At 32.3% G+C, this 1,244-nt stretch overlaps 1 protein-coding gene across 1 annotated transcript in view; it reads right to left on the reverse strand.

Moving 5' to 3' along the window:
* The window catches only part of LOC141445182 (tetratricopeptide repeat protein 5-like), a 4,628-nt gene extending 4,368 nt beyond the window's left edge, over positions 1 to 260 (reverse strand). Inside the window, exon 1 of the mRNA XM_074110968.1 lies at positions 255 to 260. Coding sequence (XP_073967069.1) covers positions 255 to 260 — 6 coding nt within the window. The remainder of the gene's footprint in view (positions 1 to 254) is intronic.
* Positions 261 to 1,244: the final 984 nt, after the last annotated feature.

Raw genomic sequence — 1,244 nt, forward strand, 5'->3', positions numbered from 1 at the left:
CTCAAGTGCGATAAATCCGCGATAACCGTGCCAATGTAGTTGTGCCTTTATTGTGTGAGTTATGAATTTGAAATATTTAAAATCTACTTTCATAGTGATTCCTTTTTAAACTAAGGGCCTCTACTATTTGTATTGTAGTGGATGACGTAAGTATGGTTGAAATATAAGAGAACGAAGCGTGTAGATTTTTGGTTAAGTCATTTGGCAACATTTGACAAAAATATGCATGTAGATACAGTCATAAATATCGATACGGCCATCGTGTCAAATAACTACACCTACAAACGTGTAACATAATAACTCGTAAAAATATAAACAACAGCTGTTGCCCGCGACTCTGTCCGCACAGAATTCGTTTATCGCTATCCGCGGGAACTGCAATTTTCCGGGATTATGTTCCCGGGACTCAAACTATCTATATATAAGAAGGTAAGCGATCTTGACGTGTCTTTTTATTGAAAACACTTTGAAAAATAAGTCACAGCAAATAGTAACAATTAATCCTTATATTCACATGTTTTCGGTATCATAAGTAATAGTTACTGTTTTTTTTTAAACGTTTTTCAATAAAAAGACTCGTCAAGATTGTTGTCCTTTTCTAATGCTAAAAAAACGAAGTATAAAGAGGGCAGAATAGGCTGTCATCCATTAAATATAAATCCATATTCACATGGAATTTTTACAGAATAAAATAGTCGTAGGGCACTTTTTTAAGTAAATGTGTTGTGGTTAAAGATAATTCAATGTGCTAAATGTAATTTGTATTATTTTAAGATCTAATAAAAAGCTTAAAGATTATGAATGAAAACTAGGCTCCAATATGATGTTTTAACTGGTAAATAAATGTACTAACTGTAACAAAAAACCGAGCTTAATAATATATTTGGTGAATAAATAAAATTATGCTTACTTAATTTATAAATTTATTTCTTAAAATACTGCTTAACAATAAGTTTATTTTTTAAGAATTAGGGGGTGACGTAGGGGGCTCTCCCACACCTAAAGCAAAATCGCTTAATTAAGCCGTTTAAAAAAATGCTTTATGCCCACGGTATAATACCGAGCGCAAGAAAGAAGTCTAGGGTACAGTCAAGTGCAAAAATATGTATTTATTGGAACCACTCAAAATTGTTACCATGATCTTAATACGTCGAAAATAAGAGTCTTTGGTACCTACATATTTTCGAAGGGTTAGATCTATATTAATAATTTCGTCAAGGGTACGGTAGACTCGAACGAAATGC

Source organism: Choristoneura fumiferana, unplaced genomic scaffold, assembly GCF_025370935.1.
Source record: "Choristoneura fumiferana unplaced genomic scaffold, NRCan_CFum_1 Sck3bRy_43;HRSCAF=211_pilon, whole genome shotgun sequence".
NCBI classification, from domain to species: domain Eukaryota; kingdom Metazoa; phylum Arthropoda; class Insecta; order Lepidoptera; family Tortricidae; genus Choristoneura; species Choristoneura fumiferana.